Source organism: Rhinatrema bivittatum, chromosome 5 (assembly GCF_901001135.1).
Source record: "Rhinatrema bivittatum chromosome 5, aRhiBiv1.1, whole genome shotgun sequence".
Taxonomy (NCBI): domain Eukaryota; kingdom Metazoa; phylum Chordata; class Amphibia; order Gymnophiona; family Rhinatrematidae; genus Rhinatrema; species Rhinatrema bivittatum.
In genome coordinates this window covers 133,888,747-133,915,198 of record NC_042619.1, presented here as the reverse complement: position 1 = coordinate 133,915,198, position 26,452 = coordinate 133,888,747, and the positions used below count along the sequence as shown (strand labels likewise).

The 26,452-nt window shown below is 45.0% G+C and overlaps 1 protein-coding gene across 1 annotated transcript in view; it reads left to right on the top strand.

Annotated features, from left to right (window-relative positions):
• The window catches only part of NAA16 (N(alpha)-acetyltransferase 16, NatA auxiliary subunit), a 468,335-nt gene that overhangs the window by 392,777 nt on the left and 49,106 nt on the right, over window positions 1-26,452 (top strand). Inside the window, 2 exon segments of the mRNA XM_029602955.1 lie at window positions 17,323-17,516; window positions 17,983-18,091. Coding sequence (XP_029458815.1) covers window positions 17,323-17,516; window positions 17,983-18,091 — 303 coding nt within the window.

Genomic DNA, 26,452 nt, shown 5'->3' with positions numbered 1-26,452 from the left:
AAAAATAAATTTTTGAAAGTTAGTTTTGCAACCTTGTGAGTTCACAAACTTATAAAATAATATATGCAAGTTGTTTATTCTTCCACAGTAAAAATAAAAAGATAGTTAAGATTTGGAGATAGACACAATTTAGATAAAGCTCTGGACATTCTGCAGAGGGGTGCTCCTTCCACTAAGGACAAATTCCTTTGGGGAAGGGAAGGAGAGATTCTTTAGAGAGAAGACACCATCTTGGCCCCATTTTAGAATAATAAGTTACAAACTACCAGTATTCATATATATTTCTGTACAAACATACATTTTTACTTGCTTATCTAAGCACATCATTGGTAATTTTAACTTTACAGAAACTCCTACATTCATTAAGATTACATTTTTCTGTTTAATAATCTTTTTTTTTCTTTTTAAACCAGAAGGTTTTTAAATAAATCTTAGTACTAGTTTATCTAAATGCTCTAATATAAATCGGTGGAGGTGATGTCACATATTTAACATGGGAGAGAAAATAAACATTTTTTAAATGAAATAAAATTAACCCTTACTCACTGTCTAAAGGCAGTACAGAGGAAAAGGTAGCATGTAATTAGGGAGATCTGAAGCTGCTAAGGCAACAAGAAACTACTTGTAGGAGGGTCTGTGATTTTTCAGCTGCCTCAGACCAATGTACCATAGAGTGTTAAATAGATAAGTTTTTATAAAACAGCTGTAAATTTAATTTTGAAACCTTTACCCCAGTTGGCTTAGCAAGTGTAGAGTATTCTCAACAGAGGTAGAATGGGAAGGAAAACAAGAAGATCCATCAATGTATTGGAACAATGTAGATTTACAAGGGAAAGAGAGATCTGGAAGAATTGATAAATACCTTACTTTAAGATAAGCATACAAAATCAAAACAGAATTCTAATATTTCTGTATAGTACAATTAGTTAAAACATATACACAGTGCTAGATACACAGTACAATGATCTGCATCACTAACAAATATGTATCCAGCCAAAACTTGAACTGTTTCACGTAGAAAATCACACAGTACCATAATGAACTAACAGCGGCATAATATATACATTTTAAAAAGAAATAAACCCCAAAATTGACTTTGTGCCAAAATCCAAATGCACCTCGGATGAGACTACATGTCTCCAAATATTTAAATTTCTTCAAACTTACATCTGCATTCTATATAAATAGACTTCCTTATATCATGTATATCATTGATAATATTAGACATTTGTTTTATTATTAAAATAAAAATTCATGAATGTACCTGAGAAGCAAAAACAAAACAAAATACAGATATCTCTAAACTATGACTACATGGATTAAAGCCATCAAATTCTTTGGGGGGGGGTTTCCTCCTAAAATTTAGCAGAGACAACTTTGAGAGTTATTCTAAGCATATGGTTTCATCTTACCAGATCTTTAGTTGTCTGATCTGTTTCAGAGGCCGTTTCAAATCAAATCTTATATTTGTTTCTATATACAACTAAATAGATAACATTTCTCTGTTTCCTCTTTTAGGTTTATTTTTCTTAAACATAATGTTTATAGTTTTCTTTTTAAGAGAAAGTGTGTGTGGCTGTATCTGGACAAGCGAAAACTAGCAAGATAAGACAGAGAGACCAGGTGGAACAAGAACTAGAAGAAAAATCTGGAATGGATTTGTTTTCCAGCTTCAGCTTGCTAAGCACAGGAAATGACAAAGTTAAGCCAGGCATTTTAGAACATATTGTTGTATAAAATTATGCTATTTCTAAATACAGAGCACAGCTATTAAAATACACACTTACACAAACATGCCTCTAATCATACCACTCTTTTCCTACTAACAATCACAGGCGCTGCAAGTACTGGTTTTGCTAGCAATGTCCATCCCTTTCCCTCGACACATGAAGAAAGGAAGGGAAGAGAGAGAGAGAGAGAACATTGGACCAAGTCAGCAAGAACAGATGACAATCCTTATCACGGGCAAGATTTCATGAGAAGAATTCTGCTTTCTGTGCAGTAAACTTTTTATGATTATTCACAGAGCTTTTGGGAAGATGAACCAGGACTCCAAAAGACAAACACAAAATTGACTCCCTTATGCATTACCCAAGATTGAAAGTTATTGTTAATTCTGACAAAACAAATATGCCATCACCCCAAATAATCAAGTCTCAAGCATACGTTCACACTGGATGTCCCTAAAGACTATTAGTAGTCTGAAAAACTTTGTAATGCCTGTCTCTATCAGGGGAATCTTCCCAGGGGTTTTCATCTAAATTTCACTTCACTATTACTAAACTGAAATCATAGAAACATGACAGCAGAAAAAAATAATATAGACCATCTAGTCTGCCCATCCACCCAATTAATTTAGCTTTATAATTCCCATCACTCTCTTAGAGATCCCCTGTATATATCCTATGCTTTCTTGAATTTGGATACTGTTTTTGTCTTCACCACTCCACTGTGATGCCATTCCTTACATCCAGTACCCTCTCTGTAAAGAAATATTTCCCAAGATTACTCCCAAGTCTATCCCCTTTCACCCTCATCTGTAACACCCCTTGGTCTAATCTCCTTTCTGTTGAAAGAAGCGCACTTCCTGTGCATAGAAACATTTTAATATTTAAATATCTATATCATATCTCCCCTATCTCGCCTTTTCTCTAGAGCAGCAGTTCTCAACCTTTTTTCCATCATAACACACCTGATAGATGATGCTCACGTGCGTGATACATTGCATACTACATTTAACAGCTATACTAAAAAATAAAAAAAAAATCCTAGATATTTTATTGTTGAAAATGATACAGGATAAAGATAACATATTCATTAATTTCAGTAACTGCTTATAAAATATCATTAAATATTATTTTTTTCCACAAACATGTTAATCTTTGCTTACTACATCAGTGAGAAATCCGGGACTGATATGCATATGCAGCACACAGTTTTTCAATACAGACAAACTCTTATGCATTTCACTGTTAACCTCAGGAAGTTCTGACCTCTTCTGGAATTTATACAGGGCAAAGTTAGGAAATTTCCCCTTTTAACTCACCATACAAAAATATATTCAAATTCTGGTAACTCCTCAGCAATAGTACTTCAAAATCCCTTCTCTGCCAACCACTTTGCGAAATATCATGAAGACCTACTAAAAAGACATTTAGAAATTATATAGCATTCCAGCCATACCATAAGAGTATTAACACTAAAGACCTGAACAGCAGCAACCTTACCGATGAAAAAGCAAGACTGCAAATATAGAGCACCGAACACTTACTATTGCAAAAACAAAGCCAGATTGCTCTAAATTTCTAAACAGAAGTCTGCATCCTAGTTAGCATAATCCCTTACCTCTATCAAACATGGAGAATGCAAACTGACTCTTTTCTAATAAAGAATAAAAGACCATAAATTATAAATAAGCATACAGCAAAAAATTGAAACTCCAAGAGCCAGGGAGTGGGTGAGGTGTGGTGGGAAGGCGGGGTCAGGATACAACACGCCTGCAACATTTCTGGCTTGGATTGGTGGTAGCAGTGATTGCCAGGATTGAGGAAAAAGCAGCAACAGGGAGCAGTGATGAGGAATTTTAAATACCAGATCCTTACTTCTCACTCTCTTCAAGCAGCAAAGCACATGTGACTGTTATAGAAAGCATAGACATGCTAGGTCAAATTTTTGGTGACACACCTTCCACCTCTTAGTGACACACCAATGTGTCCCAACACACTGGTTGAGAACCACTGCTCTAGGGTGTACATATTTAGATCTTTAAGTCTATCCCCATATGATTTAGAACAAAGACCACTGACCATTTTAGTAGTCTCCTTCTGGACCAACTCCATCCTGTTTATGTCCTTTTGAAGATGCAGTCTCCAGTTCTCCAAGTGAGGTCTCACCAGGGACCTGTAGAGGGGCAGTATCACCTCCCTTTTTCTGCTGACTATTCCTCTCCCTGGCTTTTGCTGTTGCTTTATCCATCTGTTTGGCCACCATAAGATCATCAGATATAATCACCCTCAGATCCTGCTTCTTTTTTTTTTTTTTTTACTCTTTATTGAATTTTAATCAGTCATTTACAAAGATTTCTTTGTTACAGAAACATGTTGTATTTAACACAAGATTAAAGAAATTACGAAGGAAACAGGTTCTTTTAACTAAAATTTCCTTGATGATAAGATTTACTTCTAATAAGAAAAAAAATATTCTGCTTCAGATTTTGTAATCCATTGGATTCCAAAAACTGCATTATCCTCTGTTTTAGCAGCAATTCCATTTGCTCACCACAGAGGTTAGACTATCCAGTCTGTAGTTTCCAGCCTCTTCCTTACTTCCACTTTTATGAATACAAACCACATCCGCCTTCTAACCAGGTAAATTGCCCTTAAAGTATCTCCTTTTAGTTTTGCCCACTACTCTTCTATGTTCCCCTAGATTTTCCCATAATAGCTGTTCTATTTCCTCTTTAAAGATTAATACACAGTGCCACCTCCTTACCTCATAATCCCAACAATACTATTTTAATATTATTTTTTGTATATAATACCATGCCTTCTCCCTTTTTTTCTTACCCAGTTCTTCCTGAATAGATTGTAGCCGGTATAACGATATCCCAGTCATGGTCTTTTTTGCACCACGACTCTGACAGCTACTGTATCTAAATCAACTTTTTCCATGGCTGTCTTTAAATCCAGGATTTTATTTCCCATACTGTGAGCAACAGGTTACATGGCTTTCCAAATATTGCCCAGGGACTTGAATCGTGAGGATTACCCAATCATATACTTGCCCCGCAACTACCAGGAAGTCTGCCTATCTCAGACGAAACTGTAGCTCGCTGTAGCAGATATCCCAGCCTGCTAGGAAGCATTTATACAGGTAGGAACAGGGATCTAGACAGAGGGATATGCACCTGCCTTGCTGACATCACCATAATTACCATTCCCCATCTAGATTTCACTCTCTTGTCACATGGCCCAAACTGGCCAGTCCCAATGGAGTTGGGTCAGGTAACAAGTCCTGACCTTGACTCCTACCATGCTATCCAGCTGCTGAAAATTGTTCGTTTTGGATTTTTTTAATTATATTGAGCATACATTATATGATCCTTTAAATTATTGTACAGATATTATATGTCTGGCAACATTGTTCCTACCTGTGGGAAAGAGAGCCAGTCTGCTTAGCTAGCAAGCATTTCAGTCAGTAAGATATGCAACTTAAATAAATAATCTTGGGGAAATTCTGCTCATCTGTACAGCACAGAATTTTCACTGAATTCCCATCCTGCATGGAATTTGGCTGCAGGTTGGTGGACAGAAAAAAAGAAAAATCTCTGTATCTGTGGCAGCATCAGTCGCATGGGCAGAAGGTGTTGGTGTCAGCCCATGTGACCAGAATGGTTGGCAGCATCAGTGTCAGCCCACGTAGCATGGAAGGATGTGTGGGCCATACTGGCCAGAAATAAACTTCAATGTAGGTTTTCACAGCCTAGGAGGAGGGCAGGCTATATCAGCATCTACAGTGAGGGGGCAGGTCAGATCTTCCTGGGTAGAGAAGAAAGAGAGGACAGGATCAGGCCTCAATTTGTGGTAGAGAGAGACAAGGAATCAGGCCTTTAGGTTTGGAGGAGAGAGAACAGAGGGAATTGGGCCTGGGGTGAAGGGGCAAGAAGAAAGTAAAAGCATGTGAGGAGTTTGGTGGCAGGAAGTAAATAGCATGAAGAGAGTTGGAGTTGGATCAGGGGTGTGTGGGACCAGAGAAAGTGCATATAGGGGTTTGGGTCAGGGTCAAGCCTGGGATGGGGAGGGAGAGCTTCAATTAATATATTTACTTAAATTAGTAAATGAAATCAATTAATTTTCTGTTTACTTATTTCATATTTCTATTTGTTTCTCTGCAGTATTTGCCTTCTTTAAATATACTCCCATCCTAGCCATCATGCCTAGTTAGTGCAATATCTCTCATCTGAGAGGAGGACCAAGATTTAATTTCCTTCAGTTTCTCTAAAAGGAAAAACTTGTACTCCACAAAAACTTGTCCAAGTCTGCAGAACATTTGCCTGATGTAAAAATAAATGTCATAGTAACTTATTGCACAAGTTTTTTCTTGCATACATTTTCTACAAATTCTTTCCCTTCTAGAAATTTAAGGAAAGAAGTTCTTTGTCATACAGTGTGCTATTTCAGAATTGTGCAAGTAAATCGATTTATAGGCTTTTTTGCACTTTTCCTTCTTGATCTTTAAATCTGGCCCCAAAGGCCTCTTATTTTGCAAATTGCCTGAGTATCTGGAATTATTTGACATACACAACTTTCTCATATTTTCAAATGGTAAATTGTTTTATTTTAAGTGAATAAAACACTCCAGAGTATTCAAAGGTTTCCATATATTCAGAAGCTTCCCTTAGCTTTTTTGATATGGACTGTGGATATTTACATTTTGGAGAAAGGGAAGTTATTTAGCTTTATTGATTCATATGAAGGTATTGTTTTGTTGCTTGCCCACCTTTCTACAGACCTTTTATCAGTATTATAATTGTGTTTTTTACTTAGTTTCCCCTGGAAAGTCCATTTTCTGAAAATTGACACATACTATATATTTATTTTTTATTTTATTTATTATTTTTTTATATACCGACATTTTGTGATGTCACCTGTTGAGTAATGATAAAATCAAAGAACCAATCCCAGATTTAGCAAAAAGTTTGTTTTGCAGTGGTCTCTTAATTAGAGATGAGCTCATATCATTCTTTGAATAGCCCCATCTATTTTGTTACCATTTTTTACAAATACACTATGTGCCACCAATAATGAGGAGATGTTCCATTTCTTAGTGTGTGTTCCCTGTAAGTTGCATCCTTTTTCAGTTCCTAGTGTAGCCTATTCATTTTCTCTCATTCAAAATACATTTCAGTATTTGTTGCAGCTCCTCCAGGGAGCTATTACAGATTGATCTTTTTCCAGTGTCTGATACATTGTATGTATTATTTCATAAGCTTTTAAATGTGGATCCTCATCCATGATTCCTTAGCATTTGAGCAGGTCAGTCCCAACAAGTGGGTTATGCACCTCTGCCAGCAGATGGAGATTGAGCAAAAGCTGACATCACGGCTATATAGTCCCACCCCGAAATCAGCCCACCAGTATTCTCTGTCTCCAGCAGATGGTGGACATGCATTTCCCTTCGGAGGATTGCATGTGAGTAAAAAAAAAAAAAAAGTTGGAAAGAAGATATCGGAAAGACAAGATGTCTGTGTAGCACCTCATTCCTCCTGAGGTGATACCATGTTGTCCCTCCCTCAGTAGAATGCCTTTAGTCCGGTAGCCTTGACTGGTATGGACCTAAATTTGGATAGCGGTTGCAGGCCGAGAGAGAGGCTCAGCGATGAAGGCTTTAGCCCTCTCTCCCTGTAGCTAGGACCTGTTCCTGCTCTCAGCCAGGGAGAGCTGAGCTCAGGCAAAAGATTTTTACTTTAAAAAAAAATACAATAGAAAAGGAAGAAAGCAGGAGACGGGTCTGTTTCCCCTCTGCATCTGGCTGTCCCACTCACATCTCTGGAGAGTTCGGTAAGGTGAGGAAATAGTGTAGGCACAGCGGGTTAAGCAGCCGTTTGACTTGGCCCCGCTCCCAGGCTTCTCCCATTTTGGTGCATGGTAGACCACGGGATGGTTTTGCATGGTTTTTGCTGGAGGCCATTGACATGCACTTGCATGTCTGTATGCGCTCATTCTCATCTGTTCATCCAGTTTGGGCATTCTTGCTTCTGGATGCACATCTTGTGCATTCATCTTCGACGTTTGTACCAGGCATTCAGCTTCTGTACTAGGTGTCCAGTTTCGGCGTCCAGTTGGGCAAGCGGCCTAAGCGAGTGTGCTTGGACGCACATTTTATGTGCATTCATTTTAGTCATGGCTTATATGCACGGGTCATTTAGGCACAAGCACAGACATTGAAGTCCCTCGTGGCTGAGTGTGATTCCTTGGGGACACAGAAGGGTCCTATTTTGGTCACCCTGCACAAGGCTTTTTGTTTCTTTCCCCTCCTTGATACAATTCAGGAGTTAATGGATCTGGAATGGAGTGCGCCAGAGGCATCTTTTCAAAGGGGACGCATTTTGGCAGGTTTGCACCTTTTGAATCCGCAAGCCAGAGAGCAGTTGTGTTTCCCTAGGGTGGATGCTGTAGTATGTTCTGTCACGAAACGTGCCACCATTCCAGTAGAGGGAGGTGTGGCACAGAAGAATGCTTGAGATAGGATTGAGGCTATCCTAAAGCAAGCCTTTGAAGCAGTGACAATGAACTAATAAATTATTTCTTGTTGCACCTTGGTAGACCGGGCTACCTTGCATCTTTGTCAAGAATCTGGTGGTGCTGGGCATGATGTTGGGCCTATGACAAAACCGGTGGCCACCTTCTTGACTGATGTGTACTATGACTTGGTATGCACAGCTGCCAGAGGAGCTGCTTCAGTTATTGCGGCCAGGCAGCAGCTGTGGCTGTGCAACAGGTCTGCAGATACTAGTTCAAAGTCCAATCTACTAAGCTGTCCATCAAACGCTCGCTTTTGTTTGGCAGTGATTGGATAGCAAGTAAATGGGGAGAAACCCAGATCCCTCGATTGCCAGAGGGTAAGATATCCATTGCCAATCTTTTTGGGCAACTGGCTGCTCTCAAGACTACAGGCATTTTCGGCCTTATAGGGGCGATTCTTCCCAGAAATCCCAACCCTTCTGCAGGTCTCAGTCCTTTTACCCTGAAGACCTCGAAAGGATGCAGGCTCTGGAAGTGGAGCCCCTTGGTCTTCCCAGTGAAGGTTTGAGGACTGACCTGGTGATGCAGGGGATAGGTGGGCGCCTATCACAGGTGGTCCAGATTACTTCAGATCAATGAGTTCTCAAAGTGATTCAGGACGGGTAAGATCTAGAATTTCTTTGCATTCTTCCAGATGCCTTCGTGGTCTCTATGCAACTCCGCTCTGAAGGGGTTAGAAGCATAAGCGACATTACAGTGGTTGGTGGATCTGGAAGCGGTGATTCACATTCACTAATTGCAGTGAAATACGGGTCTTTATTCCATTTATTTGGTTATGCCCAAGAAAGAAGAGTAGTTTTGGCCCTTCCTGGATCGCAAGGGCATCGACTGACATCTGCAAGCCAGGGAATACCTCACATCTCTGGTTCTGACTGAGGCATATCTGCATATTCCCATTCGGCAGGATCATTGGCAGTTTCTCTTTTTTTGCTATCCCAGATCGTTATTTACCAGTTTCAGGCCTTCAGACTAGCCACAGAACCCAGGACCTTTTCCAAGGTTATGGTGATGGTAGTGGTGGCCCTTCGTAAGGAGGGCATTCTAGTTCACCCTTGTCTGTACGATTGGTTGATTCAAGCCAGGACAGTGGAAGGGGAGTCTTTTGATTCCTGCAGGATGAATTTCTTGCTAGAGGATCTAAGCTGGGTGGTGAATCTGTCCATGAAACATTTTCAGCAATCTCAAACCCAAGAGTATCTCAGGGTTTGATTCAATACAAGGCAGGGCAGAGTATTTTTGCCAGAGTCTCGGATCCTGATGTTGATGCTGTGAGTTCGATCCCTGCAAAACTCTTCATCTGACTGTGTGGTCTTATCTGCAGGTACTGGGGTTGATTGCTGCCACTTAGAAGTGGTTCCCTAGACTAGGGCACATATGCACCCTCTCTAGTGCACGTTGCCCTCCTGATGGAATCTGCAGTCATGGAACTATACGGTGAGGCTGCTCCTTCCATTAGAGGTGAGATCCCAGTTGGACTGATAGTTACATGCGGATCATCTCAGGAAAGAATTTCCCTGACAACACCTGATTTGTTGGTACTCTCAGATGGTGATCCTCCAGGGCTGGGGAGCTCACTTTCAGGAGTTGATGGTGCAAGGGCATTGGAATGCAGCAGAGTGGCAGTGGAATATCAACACTGGAGGCACAAGCGGTTCGGTTGGCATGCCTGCAGTTCGCCGAGCAGCTAGACTCAGGCAGTCTGGATGATGCCCGACAATGTGACGGTGGCTTACATCAATCATTAGGGTGGAACCAAGAGTCATCAGTGTCAAAGATAGATGAACTCATGGTGTGTGCAGAGCAGCATTTCCTAACCATATCCGCCTCTCACATTGCCGGAAAGGATGATATCCGAGCCCATTTCCTTAGCAGGAGAAACTTGGACCCAGGAGAATGGGAGCTAACGGATAATATGTTTCAGTTCCTGGTGAACCACTGGGGCCTACCAGATCTAGAACTGTTGGCGACCTTCAACAATGCAAAGGTTCCAAGCTTCTTCAGTCACAGGCGAGACACAAAAGCGATGGACAGAGACACTCTTGTTCAGGACTGGCCATGCGACGCCCTTCTGTATGTGTTTCCATCCTGCCCTCTGATAAGCAGTCTGTTCCAGAAGATTTGAAAATCAAACCAACTCTCCTTTTAGTGGCTTCGCATTGGGCTTGAAGACCGTGGTACGCCTATTTCCAGAAATTTCGGGTGGGTACTCCCCTCAGGCTACTCCCTCGAATGGCTCTGTTACATTGGGGGGCCCTTTCTGCACAACGATCTGGGTCAATTTTCTCTCTTATGGTTTGGCATTGAAAGGGCTCGGTTGTTGAAGCGGGGTTTTTCACCTGCAGTAATTTCCACTCTTCTTTGGGCCCAGCAATTGTCTACTTCTCCAACCTATGTTAGAGTTTGGAGGGTCTTTGAGGCCTGGTGTTCTGAGCGAGGTACTCAACCGCTCAAGGTTGATATTCCTGTGATTTTGCAATTTTTACAGGATGGCTTGCTTAAGGGTCTGGCCCTTAACACCTTGAAGGTTCAAGTTGCAGCCCTGGCTTGTTACAGGGGGAGAGTCAATGGTGGGCCTTTATCTTCCCATTCGGACATGTCTCATTTCTTGTAGGGAGATGAGCATCTTCGCCCACCTCTGTTGGACTTTAACTTGATCCTCGAGTTTTTGCAGGTCTGACTTTTCGACTGAATACTTTTTCCTTATAGCTGCTTACCTTGAAGACAGTTTTTCTGGTAGCAATCTATTCAGCATGTCAAGTCTCTGAGCTAAAGCCTCCTTCCTGCCGTGAGCCTTTTCTTCATATGACTGGGTGCGATTCAACTTCGAACTGTGCCCTCCTTTTTTGCCCATAGTAGTTTTGGAGTTTCATTTGAGTCAGTCCATTTCTCCTAGGACAAGCAGGATGGTAGTCCTCACATATGGGTGACATCACCAGATGGAGCCCAACACGGAGCATACAATTTGCAGCCCTGAACTTTATTTATTTATTTATTTATTTAAAGGTGCTTATTTCCCACCCTTCCTGCGTTCAGAGCAGGGTACAATGTGGAATGTATACAGACAACAGAGAGGACGGAAGGTAATGTAAAATCTTAGTGGGGGGGTAAGGACAAGCATCAGGGATTAAGTTCACATGTGACAAGGCGTCATCAGAAAGGGGAGTAGAAGGCTAGGTAGCAGCCCCTGCCAAGGGACTGGTTGAGGGTAGTCCATTGTCATCTTGGTTCGGGAATGCTCTCTTGAAGAGGGAAGTTTTTTGGGCTTTTTTTTTGAAGAGTGTTCTCTCTCGGAGATATCTTATTGCTTATGGTAGGCTGTTCCATAGGAGCGGTAGAGAAGAAAGCGCATTCTCTGGTTTCCTCTAGGCACAGGATGCACACTTCATGTGGATCCATTAAGGATAAAATCCGGGGGCACTGAGGGCACTGACGGAAGCTTGAGGCCACCATGAGGCGCGCAGAAGACCGCAAGGACACGAAGACTGGCGGACACCAAGGCAGAGGAAAAGAGAAAAAAAATTCACCGACCGATGAAAAAGCCAACGGGTAACTGGAGAGAGACCCAGTGCAGGAAGAAAATGAAAAACACACTTTGGGGAGTTTTTTCTGCAAAAAAAATAGCACAAGCTCCAGAACCCGAGACAGTCGCTCTGCGAAAAAGAAGAGACTGAAGACAGACCCTCCATAGACACATGCGTAGTGGCATGCTGGGCATGCTCAGATGACCCCAAAGGGCTGCTGTACCCAGCTGGACAAAATGGAGAAGGTTTTTAGATCGAGGAAGTCTGATCCTCCCACTCCTCGATGGGGTTTGTCCATGCTATAGCGGAATCCATATCCTTCCAATTTATGATAGAAGAGGATGCCTGCCATAAAATGCTGGAGATTCTCCAGTTCGAGGATGCCCGCAGGAAATAATGGTAGTCCCCGTTCATGAGATCTTCGTGAGCTGCTTCTGAGGCTATGGGAACACCCCCTCTCCATTGCCCCAGTGAACCGGAAGGCCGATGGGGTATATCTGGTGCAGCAGACTATGGATTTTGAGAACGTCAGCTTCCCCACCAGTTAGTGGTGGTGGAGTCTGCGCTAAAGAAGGCAAAAAGGTCAAAAATCTATACTTCGGCTCCCTCTAGCAAGGAACATAGGGCGTGGAATACTATGGGTAGGAGGGTGTTTCAGGGCTCCATGTTAGTAGCCCGTATCACCTCCTACCTTTTTTATATGACCCTATATACCCGAAATCTCTGGAAGCAGATCCAGGAGGCTGCGGATGGCCTAGCCCAACAGCTCCAAGAGGCCCTTATGTCCATTGTTCAGAAGGGCTTGGAGTGAGGAAAGCATGAAGTGCGGGCTACCTATGATGTCTTTGAAATGGCAGGCTGCATTGCGGGCTGCCTGTATTTCTGTGAGGCGCCTTGCTTGGCTCCGGCCTCGGACCTTTGTCCTGAGGTTCAGGAAAGACTGGTGGATTTACCTTGCACCAGGGATAACCTTTTCGATGACAAGGTGAAGGGTGCGGTCGCATAGCTGAAGGATCACCTCGAGACCCTTCAGCATCTGCTGGCAGGTGCCTCTGCTTTACCATCCTCTTCCAAGAGGTCCTTGAGGCCGGGGCCGAGAAGGCCTTTCTACAGGCTGAGAAAGTACTGTTGTCCTGCCCTGACCACAACAGGTCAGTTCTAGGGGCAGGTCCCGGCAGCAGTGGGGCTCCAAGCCTCAGCCACCGCCCCAGGCTAGCCCCACTATGGGTTTTTGACTGGCCGTGAGGGAGCACAAGCCAGAGACTTCAGCCAAGACCAGAGGGTCTACCAGTCGGGGGCTGTCTCGCATCCGGAGCTGCTCCTAGTGGAGCTCTCAGCCCTCTTAATGGCCAGGGCTGTGGAGCCTGTTCCTTGGGACCAGCCAAGTTGAGGGTTTTACTCCCATTATTTCTTGATTCCAAAGAGAACAGGAGGCCTCCTTCCCATTCTCAATCTGTGAGCCTTGAACAGATTTCTCAAACGAGAAAAGTTCAAGATGGTAGCCCTGGGCACCCTGATCCCCTCCTGCAAAGAGGGGACTGGCTTTGTTCCCTCAACCTACAAGATGCCTACGCCCACATCAGAATCTTCCCAGGTCACAGGAAATATCTCCGCTTTGTGGTGAGTCATCTGCATTTTCAGTACCGCGTTCTCCTGTTCATCCTGGCCTCCGCGCCTTGGGTCTTCACAAAGTGTCTGGTTGTGGTTGGGGCCTATTGCGTCTTTCCATACCTGGATTACTGGCTGGTCAGGAGCAGCACCCAGGCGGGAACTGTGCAGTTGCTTCACCGAACCATTCGGGTTCTGGAAGCTCTTGGGTTCCTGATCAATTACCCAAAGTCCCATCTCCATCTGTCATCACAGCTGTATTTCATAGGAGCCATGTTAAACACGACGCAAAGGCTTTTTTTGTCCCGCGACAGGGCAGCACGTTGATGTCCCGCGACAGGGCAGCACGTTGAAGTCCCTGGCAGAGGAAATCCAGCAGCGCCGGAAGGTGTCGGTGCAGTGTATGTTGCAGTTTCTGGGGCACATGGCCTTAACCATCTATGTCACCCCTTTTGCCTGTCTACATATGCACCGGGCCCAGTGAACCCTGCGATCCCAGTGGCGCCAGGCCACCCAAGGCCTTCAAGTTCGCATCCAAGTCACCCCCTCTCTCAGGGCCTCCCTGTCTTGGTGGAGAACTTCTTCCAATCTGGAGCAGAGTGTTCCCTTTTAGGCTCCTCCCACCCAGATTGTGCTTACCACGGATGCGTCACACCTAGGTTGGGGGGGCCCATGTGGAAGGCCTTCACACCCAGGGCCTCTGGACCACCCACGAAGCTCTGTGTTAGATTAACTTCTTGGAGCTGTGGGTGATCCAGTATGCTTTGTCAGTCTTCCAGGATTGGCTACCAACAGGGTGGTCCTCTTCCGGACCAACAGTCAAGTAGCTATGTGGTATATCAACAAACAGGGGAGCACCAGATTCTTCCTCCTCTGTCAGTAGGCGGTGCAGATCTGGGCCTGGGTGTTGGCTCAGGGAATGCTGCTCCAGGCTGTATACTTGGCCGGTACAGAGAACGCCCTGGCGGACAGGCTGAGCCGAACCAGACCACACGAGTGGTCCCTGAAGCAGGAGGTGGTGTTTCTGGGGCACCCCGGACATGCATCTATTTGCCTCTCCCTGCAACGGGAAAATTCCCTGGTCCTGCTCCTGTACTCGTATCTTCCACTTCCGTTTGTATCGAAGACTCTTGAAGCTTCGCCTGGACAGGGGAACTATGATCCTCATAGCTCCCCATTGGCCAAGAAAGGTTTGGTTCCCACTTCTGCGGGATCTCTCTCGGTGGGACCTGATCTGTCTGGGGACCACCCTGGACCTCCTCAGGCAGGATCAGAGCAGGCTGTGCTACCCCAGCCTCAAGGCCCTGTCACTCACAGCCTGGATGTTGAGCAGTTGATCTTGCAGTCTCTTGACCTCAGAGAAGGTGTCCCGAGCCCTGGTAGCTTCAAGGAAGCCTTCCACCAGGAAGTCTTATGCTTCGAAATGGAGGTGCTTTACTGTCTGGTGTGAGCAGAAGGGTCTCGTCCCCTTCACTTGCCCTGTCAGGCAACTCCTAGATTACCTACTGCACCTCTCGGGTGCCAAAGGTGCTTACCACCAGGAGATAGACAGTTCGCCCATCTCAGTGCAGCCCGTGGTAGGGCAATTCATACCTGGGTTGCTCTAACTGCGGCCTCCCCTGAGGCCCCCTGTGGTTTCTTGGGACATTAACGTGGTGTTGGCCAAGCTGATGAAGCCACCGTTTGAACCGCTGTGCTCCTCTACCCTCAAGTATTTGCCCTAGAAGGTCATATTCTTGGTAGCAACCACGTTAGCACACAGGGTCAGTGAACTTACATGCCTTGGTGACTTATCTGCCTTACATCAGATTCTTCCATGACTAAGTGATTCTATATATGCACCCTTAGTTCTTGCTGAAGTTCGTGACAGATTTCCATCTTAATCAATTCATCGTCCTGCCTACTTTCTTCCCTAGGCCTCATCCCAACCAAAGGGAAAGGGCGCTGCACACACTCAATTGTAAGAGCGCCTTAGCCTTCTTCCTGGACTGGATGGCAGGCCACAGATGGTCCACCCAGCTCTGTCTCTTTTGACTCTAATAGGCCAGGAGTGGCTGTCACTAAACAGACTCTCTCCGCCTGGCTTAGAAGACTGCATTTCCTTCTGCTATGTCCAGGCGGGACTGCTACTGGGGTGCCACATAACTCCTCATTCTGTCCGAGCCATGGCGACCTCTGTGGCTCACCTGCATGCAGTTCCAGTGGGGTAGATCTGCAAAGCTGCAATGTGGAGTTCTCTCCACACCTTCGCAGCTCATTATTGTCTGGACAGGGATGGCCGCCAGGATAGCAGATTCGGCCAGTTTGTCCTCGGGATCCACTTTCAGCTGTGAACCCAACTCTTCCTGTCTAGGGCCCCTGGTTTGAGTTCATATTGTCCCCGCTGTTACCAACAGCACCTCTGTTGTTGTGCCCATTGGCACCTGTTTGGTGTCTGTTGGTCCCATTATTTTACGGGGCCAGCCTGTAGCCAGGGATTCACCTGCATGTGAGGACTACCATCCTGCTTGTCCTAGGAGAAAGCGAAGTTCCTTACCTGTAACATTTGTTCTCGTTGGTCAGCAGGATGTTAGTCCTCAGGAAACCCATCCACACTTCGCGGAATTAGGTTCCTGTAATTTATTTTATTTTTTTGTAATCTACATACGAGTCTGAAGAGAGACCCCATGGGGACGTGTGGATAGAGGCATGCTGAGCATGCTCAGTGTGCCAGTCAAAATTTCTAGAAACTTTTGACAGAAGTTTTCCGTGCCAAGCTTCATCTGATGATGTCACCCACATGTGAGGACTAACATCCAGCTGTCCTAGGAGAACACCTGTTACAGGTAAGAAACTTCGCTTTCTCTGCCTGCCTTGGCCAGGGACAGAGATGAAACTGAGTACTGCCTTTTGTGTTCCATGGAGTCGAGCATCATTTACTGCGGTACTTTGAGATGACTAAGGTTGTTCAGAAGTCTGTTCGCCTGTTTGTGCTCTATGGTGGAGGTAAGCAGGGAGCACCAGTGATGCAGGCAATGATTGCTTGCTGGGTTAAGGAAATCATTCCGGCAGCCTATGTGGCTGTTGAGGTTTCCTCATCGAAACAGATTAGACTGTATTCCAAGAGGGCTCAGGCGGTATCGTGAGCAGAACTTTGTTGTCACCTGCTGAAATTTGCCGAGTAGCAACATCATCATCTTTGTACACCTTGCGAAGTGTTACTATTTGGATGTTGGGTCTAGGAAGGACACCACCTTTGTGCAGACATTATTGATTGGACCTCTAGCAGCCTCGAGATTAGCTTTGGTATGTCCCACTCGTTGGGATTGACCTGCCCGAACACTAAGGAAGGAGAAATTACTACTTACATGATAATTTCCTTTTCTTTAGTAAGGGCAGGTCAATCCTAGACCTGGCCTTGGCTACTGTTGTTTAAATTTGTGGTTAGCCTTTCTTCAGGCAAATTAAGCAGAGTTTGATTCCTACTCTTTGTTGAAAACTGGTAAGTGGCTTCTCTAGCCCTTCTTTAGGCTGAGCTTAGTGTTCCCGTTGATTGAGAAGCATGAATGGTTGGCTGTTGATGATAATGTTCAAGTATAATCAGTTTTGTCCACAGTGTGGTTTTTCCAGAGAATACTGGCAAGCTGATGTCAGGGTGGGACTATATAGCTGTGATGTCAGCTTTTGCTCCGTCTCCATCTTCTGGCAGAGGTGCATAACCTACTCATTGGGATTGACCTGCCCTTACTAAAGGAAAGGAAATTATCAAGTGCGTAGTAATTTCTCCTTGTGTCCTCTCAAATGGCACACGAATTAGATCTAATATGAACAATATATAGGGTTTACATACTGTATTATGAGCTCAGCAGTGTAATCCTGTATGTGACCCAAGTTTTTAATGCAACTTGCAGAAAACCTTTCAGCCAAAGAACTGAAGAAAATGCTTAGCAAACAAAGAAGAGCGCAGAAGAAAGCTAAACTTGAAGAGGAACGAAAACATGCTGAACGAGAACGGCAGCAGAAGAATCAAAAGAAAAAGCGAGATGAGGAAGAGGAGGAAACCAGTGGTCCAAAGGAAGAGTTACTTCCTGAAAAACTGGAAAGGGTAGGGCATTTATTCAACCTTCCACTTGATTATATTACATATAACACAGATTCCATATTCCTCCAATTTTAGTGTTGCAAAATGCCTTCTCTGCTTGCAGCATTATTAACCTTTTAATTTAGCTTCAAAAATGCATTTTATTTGTAGAATTTTATTTTCCTGCAAGGAACTCCTTCCTTTAAGTCAGCAATACAGGATAAAAGGAAAAGTAATTTCCTTTCAAATCTGTTCCATCTTACTTAGGAACGCCGACCCTTGATCAATAATGCCTCATTTGGATAACTTTTTACATAATTCTTAAATGTGTTGAAATGATTATGCTGCTTCAAGGTATTACTTAAACATAAATGTTATCTTTCTTGTTCTAATGGAAGTGCTTTTATGTAGTGCTTTGTCTCTCTCGGAAAACATTCTTATCCATTTCACATTTTTGGTGTAACTTTAATTTTATCTTTTCTTAAAATAGGTAGAAGGTCCTCTAGAGGAAGCTATTAAGTTCCTTACACCACTTAAGAATCTTGCAGCAGACAACATAGATACACATCTGCTGGCATTTGAAATCTACTTTAGAAAAGGTAAAATATATCCTTTATATTCTTTCTACCCTTAGTTTTTTGCTACCCATGAGCTCAGCTCCAGTCAGGATCTCTTGGCATGTTCCAGTAATACATTTAGGTTAACTTGGAATTTCCTGACTTTCTTAGTACTAAAATGAAAACCTTTTCATGTTCTCCATCATAGTTGCTCTAAATCAGCATTTCCCAAACATTTTTTCAGTGTGACCCAATTATATAACTCTTGAAAATTCACATGACTCTGGATGGTGATCAAAACAAAATAGCGGACCTCCAACCATTCCACTTTCCTTTCTTCACCCAAAGTGTGGAAGCAACAGTTGCCATAGAGGCAGGCAGCATCAACAGTAGTGATAAAATACTCAGGGGTCCTGGTTCTTTATAAGTTTCCAGTCTAACAGGCTGCCTGCACAGGAGGAGGGGGCAGGGTCTGTGAGTGCACATTAGTTCACAGGACTCATGATGACTGCTATTGCAGGTTGGGATGGAATTCTGGATGGAGGGGAAGAACACACCACAGTTTGGGAACAGATGCTCTAAATGCCAGTTGTTAAAATTTAAACTCCAAGTAGCTACTACACAGTACTCTGTTTTCATGTTATATTCCATATGATTACAAATGAAGGGGAGTGTAGGGGGAATAATAGTCCTTAAGAATTCATAACATTTGATATCTTTATTCATAGGAAACTCATGAATATTCAAGGGGTGGTAAATTTTTCTGAATTGTTGCTTTGAAGAGAACAAAAGTGGATTTTCACTCTCCGGGCATTGTCTCCTTTTGGTCTCAACCTAGAAATAGAATGGGTACATTGTGTAAATATAGTTAGGTTCCTAAATATTAATATGTGACCTGGCCTAAATATTAATATGTAAATATAGTTAGGTTCCTAAATATTAATACGTGACCTGGCCTAAATATTAATACAATATCAGTAATAAATGTTTTTGTATATAGGAAATATGACACTACAGGATTTCTTTTTCTTTTTTTCTTGGAGATGTGATAGCATTTTTGCATCCTGCTGTGATATTTTTTCAGTCTGCCTGTGTTTACACTGTATATCATTTTTTATGTTGATTGGCTGGTTCATTTTTTCATTTCTTCATTTTTTATGTGATTGGAACATTTGTTCTCAGTGCCGTTTTGGCACTTTAAGATTTCAACGTCTAAATGATTTTTCATTTTCATCTTTCTCATTTTTTCCTTTAGATATTGAATGAATATAATAAATAGAAAAATATACTATTTTAGCTATTCATTATATATTTTATACTAGTATACATGTTTTCACAAATGAATATGCGACAATAGTATTAATTACGACAATTTGTCATTATAGCGCTACATATACATTTGCTCTCCTGTAATTATCTCTGTCAGTGCTTTACATTTTAGACTGGTTGGTTCCATGTACCAGGTGACCTTTTGTTAAGTGCTTTAAACTATTACATCATTCATTCTGGTTGGCCTGTTTCTATGCCATATGACTTTAAGTGATTGGTTGTTTGTTTTTTGGCGCCATTTCTTGACATCTTTAAAACTCAGTGATTTGTGATCTGGGTAAACTTTTGTGAGTAGAAGAATGTTTTAGTCATGGGGGAATTAGTAGCGCAGAATTTGTGCAGAATTTCCGGCATGCCACAAACGGAGCATGCAAAGATGAAGGCCCCCATGTGCCGCAGGACGCGTTCCACTCACGGCGATGATGAAGGCTCCTGCATGCCATTCGTGGCGAAGATGAAGGCCACCGTGTGCCGCAAACGGAGTATGCACCACTCGCTGCGAAGATGAAAGCACCAGTGAGAGTGAATGTGTGAGAGGAGAGGGGAGGGGGTGTGGGGGAGGGTGAGAGAGAGCAGGGGGTGCACAGTGAAGAGATTGTGTATGTGTGAGACAGAGCTTGTGTGAAGGGGTGCATGAGAGAGAGACATAGGTAGCCTGTGTGGGGATGTATGCAAGAGAGAAAGGGAGCTTGTATGGCTGTATATGCAAGAGAGAAAGGGACCCTGTATGAGGGGATGTGTGTGCGCGAGAGAGTGAGGGAGCCTGTATTGAGGGTGTGTATGTGTACTAGAAAGAGGGAGCATGTGTGTGAGGGGCAGTACTGAGAAGAACGGAGTCAAACTCTGGGACTGGCAATAGAGTGGAAGGGGTTGAGCCTAGAGGTGGAGGGAAGAGATACAGGAGTTGGGGCCTGAGAGGGCAAAGTGGCCAGGGGAGTAGGGAAAGCGAGTGGAAGGGATATTCTTACTGTGAATTTCTAGGGAAATTTTGCTCAAAATATTAAAGTTCTGCACCTCTAATAACTCTTTTCTGTATTAATTTATATAAAATGTAATTACTTAGACTGTTATGTCAATTGTGTTATTTTGACCAATATAAAGTTTGCAGAATTTTAAGTTTTTGTGCGCAGAATTCCCCCAGTAGTAATGTGTTTATAAGAGTTATGCTGATGTCGTAATTTGCTTTTTATACTCTTTTATGTTATGTCCTTATCTCATAAAGATGATGCTCTTCTATTTTTTAGTGTTTGAACTACAGTTTCTCACAGGACAAGCAGGATGGTAGTCCTCTCATATGGGTGACATCACAGGATGGAGCCCAATCACGAAACACTTTTGTCAAAGTTTCCAGAACTTTGACTGGCCCCTACTGGGCATGCCCAGCATGGCACTAACCCTGCAGCCAGCAGGGGTCCCCCTTCAGTCTTCTTTTTTCCACGCAGCAGTAGCCTCGCGGTTAAGGAGCTCTGCAGAGATTCCTGACAGGAATTTTCCTCACAGAATTATTAAAAGTTAATTTGCCCCACAGGGGTCCCTCCTCTAACTTTCTCAGGCCGCGGTACTCCGTTAAGTTTTTTGATCGTCTTTCGTCAATTACCGTCTAGTTTGGCCCTCGCGGCCTACTGGCCATCGACCGTACTGCGGCTCGATTTTTTTCTATGGCCATGGCATCTGGGTTTCGTCTGTGCCCGGACTGTACTCGTACCATTTCTATCACAGACCCTCATGGAGTCTGTGTAATGTGTTTAGGCCGTGCGCATGATGTCATGACTTGCACCAAATGTGCCCTCATGACACCAAAAGGTCGCAAAACCAGAATGGAGAAGACAGGACTCCTCTTCCGTGCTCACACCCCGACGCCGTCCATCGCATCGACGTCATCTGAACCGGCACTGTCGAAGTCGCACCAGCATCAACCACCGTCCGGTGACCGTCCGCCATCGACGTCTTCACAGCCATCGACTCCCGTTACTCCCCCTCAAGATCGAGGGGATCATAGGGAGAAACATCGCCATGGGCATCGTAAGTCTCGGACCGTCGAGGGAGCGAAATCATCGACCGAGCCACCGTCCGAGCCACCATCGAAGAAGCCCCGTCCAGGAATGGCACCAACCATTGCTGCGACCGGAACATCGAGGCCACCCTCACCCGATCAGGGTTTGGGAGTCGCAATTCCGCCTGTAAAGGTGGTCCCTCCGACTGTGCCTCCGCCTCCCTCTTCCGTCACGGAGCCGGGGCTACTTGCTCCAGGTCTCCGGGAAGAACTGGACTGCCTGGTCCAGGAGGCCATCGACAAGGCGATGCAACGGCTCCAGGTTCCACCGGCACCAAAAGTGGAACCGGTCACCGACCCGATTGCAGCAGCGCTGGCACCGCTGCTATCCCGGATGGAGGCGCTCATGACCGCCCTTCCACCGGTGATTCCCGGGTCTCCGATGGCTCCGGTGCGCTCCCCGTTGACAGCTTCATTGGGAGGAGAAACACCGTTCCGCATTCCTCCTTCGGGAGTATTGCCTCTGCCATCGATGCCAATTCGTCCCTTGCCACAGATTCATTCATCGGGGGCGATACCCACATTGGCGCCATCGATGCCTTCGATACTGGCACTGATGCCTTCCAGGCCATCCACGGTGCCCCCGGCGATTCCTTCGATTTTCTCGGAGCCTCAGCCAGGGCCTTCGGGTATCCAACCTCCCTTCTCGTCCTACAGGTCAGTCTGCTGATCCTTATGACACCTGGGGTGAATGATACTTCCACAGACACCGATGACTTACCTTCACCTCCCTCTCCTACTGAAAGTAGAAAGCGTTCTCCTCCAGAGGACGTTTCTTTCATTAATGTTTTGAAGGAAATGTCTGAGTTGGTCCCTTTACAGCTTCAGACGGAGCAGGATGATAGGCACCAGATGATGGAGCTCCTCCAATTCCTGGATGCCCCTAAAGTGATCACTTCTATTCCCATTCATCAAGTTCTTCTTGACCTCCTCAAAAAGAACTGGGAAAACCCTGGATCCATTGCCCCAGTCCATAGAAAAACTGACACTACCTATTTAGTACAGTCAGCCCTCGGCTTTCAAAAATCTCAGCTCGACCACCACTCAGTTGTGGTGGAATCGGCTCAAAGGAAAGCAAAAAGGTCGAAGCCTCACTCATCTACCCTTCCTGTTAAGGAACATAAGTTCCAAGACAATATTGGTTGACGAGTGTTCCAAGGGGCCATGCTCATCTCCAGAATTGCTGCTTACCAGCTCTATATGACCCAATACAATAGGGTCATTTTCAAGCAGATACAGGACTTCTCTGAAACCCTGCCTGACCAATTCCAAGAACAGCTTCAAATCCTTGTCAACAAGGGGCTTGAGGCAGGAAAGCATGAGATAAGAACAGCTTACGATATCTTCGACACCTCTACTAGAGTGTCTGTAGCTGCCATTTCGGCAAGACGATGGGCCTGGCTCAAATCTTCTGACTTTTGCCCAGAAGTACAAGACAGGTTATCTGACCTATCATGGGTAGAAGACAATCTGTTCGGTGAACAGATCCAGCAAATAGAGGCTGAATTAAAGGACCATCATGAGACCCTTAAACAGCTCTCATCGATACCTTCCGACTTCCCCTCAAGACAGCCCTTTAGGAAGGACTCTAAGAAGTTATTCTTCCGTCCAAGGAAGTACTATTCTCCACCAGCAAGGTCCCGAACTACGAGGCCTTTTCATAAACCTCAGCCTCGCCAGGCCCGAAAGCAAAAGCCGCAAGCAGCTCCCCAGCCGGGGCCTGCTTCAGGTTTTTGACTTTCACTTGGAGAGACACAGCCTGATTCCTCTGCCAAGCATACCAGTGGGAGGTTGATTGTGCCACTTTCACGGCATGTGGCAATCAATCACAACCGACCAATGGGTGCTAGCAATCATTGCTAGGGTTACCACCTAAACTTTCTTGCTCTTCCACCGGACTCACCACCTCTGCAAGCATGGAGAGTATCCGTCCATTCTGTCCTTCTGGAACAGGAGGTTTCCCTTCTTCTCCAGTTAAGAGCAATAGAACCTGTCCCACTCTCGCAGCAAGGCCTAGGGTTCTATTCCCGGTACTTTTTGATCCCCAAAAAATCTGGGGGAGTTCGTCCAATTCTGGACCTACGTGCTCTCAACAAGTACCTACAGCGAGAAAAGTTCAAGATGGTAACCTTGGGCTCGCTTCTACCTTTTCTGCAAAGAGGAGACTGGCTCTGCTCTCTGGACCTTCAGGACGCATACACACACATTGCGATAACTCCAGCTCATTGCAAGTACCTCAGGTTTTTAGTAGGCCCAAAGCACTATCAATACCACTTGCTTCCGTTTGGCCTAGCATCGGCACCACGAGTCTTTACCAAATGTCTCGTGGTTGTCGCAGCTTTTCTCAGGAAAGGTGGTGTTCACGTCTACCCCTATCTGGACGACTGCTTAATCAGGGCTCCCACCCAGCAAGCCGCTCTGTCATCCCTCGATTTGACCCCACGCACTCTAATTTCTCTAGGATTTCTCGTCAATTACGAAAAATCCTATTTAGTCCCATCTCAAACCTTGTCGTTCATTAGGGCAGACTTAGACACCTTGCAGGTAAAAGCCTTTCTACCTCAATAACGAGCGCTAACCCTCGTGTCTCTCGCTCACCAGTTGCAGTCTCAGCATACAGCAACAGCTCACCAATTCCTCGTCCTTTTATGACACATGGCGTCCTCAGTCCATGTCATACCAATGGCCTGCCTGGCCATGAGGCTCATGCATTGGACTCTGAGGTCACAATGGATTCAAGCTGTTCGGCCTCTGTCGACCATTGTCCACATCACCGACTCACTCCGTCTGTCTCTCGCCTGGTGGAAAGATCACAACAATCTCCTCCAGGGACTTCCCTTTCAAGTACCAGATCCTCAACTCGTTCTCACCACCGACGCTTCCAACCTCAGGTGGGGAGCCCACGGGGAAGCAAAACATCAAATAAACTTCCTAGAACTTGGAGCAATGTGATATGCTCTCAGGGCTTTTCAGGAACGCCTGTCAAATCATGTCATCCTGATTCAGACGGAAAACCAGGTGGCCATGTGGTACATCAAAAAGCAGGGAGGCACAGGCTCCTTCCTTCTGTGTCAGGAAGCTGCGCAGATTTGGTCGGAAGCACTCTCCCGCTCGATGTACCTCAGGGCCACCTACTTGCCGTGAGTGGACAATGTCTTGGCAGACAAACTGAGTCGTGTCTTCCAACCGCACGAGTGGTCTCTCAACCCCTCGGTAGCGAACTTCATCTTCCAACAATGGGGTTATCCCCAGACAGACCTCTTTGCGTCCCCTCAGAACCACAAAGTCGCCAATTTCTGCTCCCTCATTCGGAGCGAGCGCTCTCCGCCCAGAGATGCATTCTCCCTCTTGTGGGCAACCGGTCTGCTCTATGCATTCCCTCCACTTCCTCTTCTCTCGAAGACTCTCATGAAGTTACGTCAGGACAAGGGAACCACTATCTTGATAGCATCTCAGCTGGCCAACGCCAAGTGTGGTTTCCAATACTTCAGGATCTCTCCATCCGCAGGCACATTCCCTTGGGAACGCACCCGCATCTGATCACTCAAAACAACGGATGCCTACGCCATCCCAATATTCAGGCCTTGTCTCTGATGGCATGGATGTTGAAAGGTTAATCCTTCAACCACTTAACCTTTCAGATTCGGTTTCTCGTGTCCTGATTGCTTCATGGAAGTCTTTCACAAGAAAATCTTATTCCTATAAATGGAAAAGGTACACATCATGGTGCACCTCGCAATCCCTTGATCCCTTTTCCTGTCCAATCCCAAGGTTTTTGGACTATCTCTGGCATTTGTCGGAGTCAGGTTTAAAGACCTCTTCAATCAGAATGCATGTCAGTGCGGTAGCCGCCTTCCATAAATGTGTCAGGGATGTTCCTATATCAGTACAACCCCTCGTAACACACTTTTTAAAGGGCTTGCTCCATATCAAGCCACCTTTACGTCCTCCGGCCCCTTCTTCGGACCTTAATCTGGTTCTTGGTCGGCTCATGAAACCACCATTCGAGCCTCTTCTCTCCTGTGACCTAAAATATCTCACATGGAAAGTGATTTTCCTATTGGCTATCACTTCAGCTCGCAGGGTTAGTGAGTTACAGGCCCTAGTTACCTATCCACTTTACACTAAACTCCTGCAGGACCGGGGGGTACTCCACACTCACCCTAAATTTTTACCTAAGGTAGTTTCGGAGTTTCACATTAATCAATCCATCATACTACCTACCTTCTTTCCCAGGCCCCATTCCAATCCAGGGGAACAGGCTCTGCATACCCTTGACTGTAAACGGGCTCTAGCGTTGTACCTAGACCGTACAGTTGCCCACAGGAAGAGCACTCAGTTTTTCGTCTCTTTCCATCCCAACAAATTAGGGCATCCTGTGGGTAAGCAGACTCTCTCTCCTCCTGATTGGCGGGCTGATTATCTTTTTGCTATCAGCAAGCAGGCATTCCTTTTCAAGACCGTGTTAAAGCACACTGTGAGGGCCATGGCGACTTCAGTAGCACACCTAGGATAGATGCCGCTTCCTGACATTTGCAGGGCTGCCACCTGGAGTTCTCTCCACACTTTCGCAGCCCACTATTGCTTGGACAAAACCGGAAGACAAGATTCCATCTTCGGCCAGTCTGTCCTGCGTAACTTATTTCCAATGTGACGTTCCTACACCCTTCCACCTGCCCGGTGGGGTTCAGGATGCCCTCTACCAAATTCCACCCCAGTTGTTGTGCCTGTTGCACGCCATTGGGTACATTTGGTGCATGTTAAGACATCCTCAACTTGGTACTCACCCATATGTGAGGACTACCATCCTGCTTGTCCTGTGAGAAAGCAAATGTTGCTTACCTGTAACAGGTGTTCTCACAGGACAGCAGGATGTTAGTCCTCACGAAACCCGCCCGCCGCCCCGCAGTGTTGGGTTCGTAACGTTTTGTTATTTTTCGGCACTGCCTGTAGCTTTCAAATAAGACTAAAGGGGGACCCCTGCTGGCTGCAGGGTTAGTGCCATGCTGGGCATGCCCAGT